The following is a 4,581-nucleotide window of genomic DNA, read 5'->3' as shown; positions in this document are numbered from 1 at the left end:
ATCTTTCATTCTCATCACTTTGAAATAAACCTTTATATGTTGACCTTGATTGAGATCCACAATTTCATTTTCATATCAAAGCCTATGCTCTCTTCGTGTCCTCCTTATTTCCAATCCAAATTTTTTCTATCCACCATAGCCATTTTTCTACAACTTGGTTATATTTCTTAGCCAATAACTCTAATTTGGCATCAATATCTCCTTGTCCATTGTACTTGTCATTTATCGTGACATCAATCTTCTCAATGTATTTATCATGTCCATAACACTACTTCTCAACAATCCATCAAACTCATTTCTCCTAGAGGTGAAACCCTAATCTTGGAAGCCATAGCCAAATAGAGGTAGCTTTTATTCTTCCCTTGTTGCAATAACCACAATATATAATATTTTGAGCTTTATAACTCAACTTGAACTGCTCCTAATGATGTTGCATTATCCTAATAAGAAATCAAGACATTGCACAAAAAAAGGATGGCAATTTGTATTAAAGTTAAAAAGGTGGTTGAACAACAAAATATTTGGTCATATATTGGCTATAGTAGTGCATGCAAAATTTCTTGAAGCCCTCTTAGGGTTGTAGCATTGTACTCAATAAATTAATTTGACAAAAGAAAAGGAGCAATCATTCATAGTAGCTTTGGCAACCCCCCAACTAGTCATTGGTTTATCGTGATCTTGAACTATATAGCTAGTTGAATAACTTGAAGTATCATTGCCTTAAAGTGATGCCACCAAAGGCCATTCCAAGCTCACCTTTTGATTATGCAAGTGCCAATATTGTAGTAAATAATAAGCCGTACCCTAGTGAAGGTTCAAAGCTAAGCATGAGGAGCCAAAATTTGCATCAAATTGAAGCTAACAAAGATGACAAAGACCAAGAAGACCATTGCAAAGTGGAAGAAGATGCTAAAGTCTTGCTTTGATGTGCCTCACCTCTATTATTTTAGACATGGGGTTCATCAACCTTAATATTCACAAGCACTCAAGGAGAAATTGATTATTTTCAAACCTTAAGGTCTCAACATGTTCCTTGAGTGCTAATCACAAGCAAGGTTTTCTCCTATATGGACTACGTCTCAAAATTTAGGAGACCAAATAGTTCAATTCTCACTGCTTCAAGAACTACTTTGCTTGTCATTTTTAATCAATTTCTTATTTTGTATCCCTCAAGTGACCATAATGTTTTGTCATTCATGATTATTTCCCGATTTCAATGCGCCCACCTCTCAATAGTACAAGGAGGTTCGGAAACGAAGTACAACGAAAATGTCAAAAACCAAAATTTTGAAGCTTCGATCAGTTTTGGAGACTAGGAGTTCTGGATTTTAGCATTGAACTAATAAATATGTATTTTAATATATCAATGAACATAACACTTAAATCTTACACACAACTTCAAGGCTTCATGTCACATGGACTTGCCTTCACCATCTCTCCATCTCTTCTATATCTCATCTCTTATACCAAACAAATTGTGACAAGTTGAGTACTTCAAGCCTTCATGTCACTTTTAATAGATATAGGTTGTTGGCACGAGAGTAACACTTTCTCAATTATGCAAATCTTTGTGTGGCCGCTTCCATCCTCTCGCTTTACTCCAGAAATATGGATGCAAATGCATGCAACAAAAGCATAACTGAGAACTAAAAACACTGTAAGACTCCTTTGTTCCCTGGTCAGTGAACACTAAGATCTTTCCATGAAGGGGATCATCTGTAAGGCCTCAGACTTGGTCAGGTCTTTCTTTTCAAGAAAAGTACCAATTCTACAGCCTTTGCATGAGCATATTAGCATGCCCCTGAAGACATCTTTTAACTTGCATATCTTTTGCATTGCCATGTTTCAACCTAAAGGGAAATAATCTCTTTTGTAGGATGAAACTGATCCACAACTTCCGACCAAGCTTCTATACCAGATCAAGCAAACAATACTCCACTAAGATAGCAATAAAGTCCTTCCTGACATGCGAGTACTGTTCAGTAGCATGGCTACGTCTTTCAAACACATCACAGTTTGCACAGTGCATCACCTGCAAGCTCCAATTGCATTCAACAAATCAGAAACAGCATAAAAAGGTGTGTAACAATTAATCAGCTTCTGTAGCTCATGAAGTCATCACATTATTAAGCAAACAAGTTAGGAATGCCTTTACACCATAATGCGCAGACATAAAATCCCAACCAACATGGAACTTATCTCTGCCACCTGATCCACCATTAAGTAGCTGCTTAGAGCTTTGCAAGCCCATTGAATAACTCTCAAGCAGCAGAAGACATCATGTTCTGACAAGCACGTATCTTAGTGTATTCAGAAAACTTTTTGCAGTGTCCTTAAACTTAGGCTGGTAGATACCTCCTTCTGTCTTGCAATCTTGGATGTGTCAACAACCGCCAACTGCATGCCCTGGTAGATCAGGTGCCTGTAATCTCTTGCACTGAAAGCTTAGCAGCTGCATCCTCTAATTTGGTCACAGTATTATCTCCTTTGTTCCCAAGAAAAGTCTGAAGTCTATTGATGAGTTCATTGCAGGGGGGCAAAGGAGGAACTAGGCCTATGTCTACCATTTCCTGCAAGAAGCTTGAAGCCTCCATCAAACTTTCTGACTTACAGAGGTCGTGCACAACTAAGTAATATGTCTCAGTTTCAAGAGAGCTGCACTTCTTTTTTATTGAGTTTAGACATTGTTGGACCTTCTCATTGCTGTCTGCCTTGCAAAAGCCAATCAAAAGTGCATGGTAGGCACTAAAGTCTGCATCTGCTTCCTGGTGCACCATATGATGAAGGATCCTGCCTCCCTCGACCATATTCCCAAAATCACAAAGACTATTGATTATTGTATTGCATGTCTCCTTGTCATGTGCCCCAAGCTTTTCTGGCATTTCTAGAAAAATTTCACACCCTTTTTGGACATTTCCCAACTTGCATGCCTCTTGGATCAAGACACCATATATGGCCTTGGAAGGCATTAAATCATTGCTTTTGAGGAACTCAAAAACTTCTTCTGCTTCAGCAAGTTTGTGTGCATCACATAATTCTTTCAAGAGCCTCTCCTGGAATGCCAACGTCTCAGTCAAGTATTTGTTCAGCTGTTTCCATAGCCCAAAAACTTTATCAATGTTTCCAGAGTCGAAGAGCCCATTGGCCACCATGGTGACCCACACAAAATTTGGAATAAAATTCTTCTGTATCATTGACTCTAATACCTCTAAGGCTTCCATTGTCTTATCAGCCAAACAAAGGCATTTAACTAAAGCATTGGAGGACTTCACATCTAACTCCATTCTATCCTCAAGTTCACTGGCTAACCAGATGACTTCATTGAATCGATTTGCTTTATTAAAAGCAGAAATGGCGATATTGTAAGTTTCAAGTTTAGGGCGTAAATTTCTCCCTTTCATTTCGTACAGAAGCTTCAAGGCTTCTTCTTTTAGTCCGGCTGCACAGAACTCTGAAATTAACTTGTTATATGTATGCACATCTGGCAAGTGCCCAGCCTGGGCCATTCTCTCATAAACAATAGGGACTACATCAAGCCGCTTTTCTCTCAATAGAGTACCGATAATGGACATATAGTGAGCAGGGGAAGTGTCCACGCCCTGTTTTTGCATGGTTTCTAGGGTTTCCAAGGCTTTTTCCACCATGCCAGCCCATCCATAGCCTGTGATCAGGACCAAATATGATTCCGGAGACATGACCTGGTGGCGATTCTGCAGTATCTTCAAGAAGAGACCGAACTCCTTTTCGTGGCACCACCGGCGCATGAGCACAGCAACTGTGTTGGCGCTCAGTTCGAGGCGCTCCATAGCCCAGATGAAGAAACGCAGAGCCAATCTAGCCTCGGACAGGACCTTGATGACCTCCGCAACGAGGCCATCCGACAGGGAGACGGATGCAGTCGAGAGGGAGCGCTCCACAGTCGAGTCCCACCGATGGTCCTCAATGATGCGGCGGAGGGCGACGGCATCACGCTGGAAGTGGTGCGGGACCCCGCTCTGCTTGCCGAGGTGTCGCAAGATACGGCGTGGAGGAGGCCCTGGGTGGGGCGGCGGATCGCACAGGGAAGCGGCGCTTGACGAGAAGGCGGCAGCACGGTCGAGCCTGCGAGGGGCAAGCCAGATGCGCCTTCTCAGCAGCCGTGAGAAAGCTACCGCCATAGCTCCACCCAACAGCACATTTCTTCAGAGCGAGAGCTCTCTCTCTCTGTCTCTTTCATTCTTGCGTGCGTCTCTGTCCCCTTCTCTCCTTCCCCACAAGCATAAAACCTAAGCTTCATTAATTTATGCAATAGACACATCTACATCCACACTAAGTTTTAGACAAATTCCCACTCAATTCTCACTCTCTCAATCATAACAACATCATGAGCTTCCCCTCCTAACAAGCAGCATACCTAGCGAAGTGTGGCTAGAGGGGTAGGGGACTGCCCACCCCCACCTATTTTTGACAAATTCCCATATTACGAATTACAACACCATCACGAGCTTCTACGAGAGAGGGACTGCATACCTAGCTAGGTGCAGTTAGGGGCAAAGGGCTACCAACCCAACCCCGCCTATTTTAGACAAATTCCCACTATAA

At 42.0% G+C, this 4,581-nt stretch overlaps 1 protein-coding gene across 1 annotated transcript; it reads right to left on the bottom strand.

The window, feature by feature from the left end:
• Positions 1-1,334: 1,334 nt before the first annotated feature.
• Positions 1,335-4,274, bottom strand: LOC148016516 (pentatricopeptide repeat-containing protein At3g61360-like). The gene is made up of 2 exons (XM_087664222.1): positions 2,356-4,274; positions 1,335-2,032 (listed from the first exon to the last, which is right to left on the bottom strand). Exon 1 carries the CDS (start codon positions 4,155-4,157, stop codon positions 2,415-2,417), a length of 1,743 nt encoding a protein of 580 aa, XP_087520348.1. The 5' UTR covers positions 4,158-4,274; the 3' UTR covers positions 1,335-2,032; positions 2,356-2,414.
• Between the last annotated feature and the right edge of the window lie 307 nt (positions 4,275-4,581).

The sequence above is a fragment of the Lygodium microphyllum genome, chromosome 23, assembly GCF_053477565.2.
Source record: "Lygodium microphyllum isolate KBCC chromosome 23, Lygodium_microphyllum_v1.1.10, whole genome shotgun sequence".
NCBI lineage: Eukaryota > Viridiplantae > Streptophyta > Polypodiopsida > Schizaeales > Lygodiaceae > Lygodium > Lygodium microphyllum.
Note: the sequence above shows the minus strand (reverse complement) of the source record. Positions and strands in the feature narration are given on the sequence as shown.

Bases quoted from the DNA above. Each gene is read 5' to 3' on its own strand.
- LOC148016516 (XM_087664222.1), bottom strand. From the start codon at position 4,157: ATGGCGGTAGCTTTCTCACGGCTGCTGAGAAGGCGCATCTGGCTTGCC.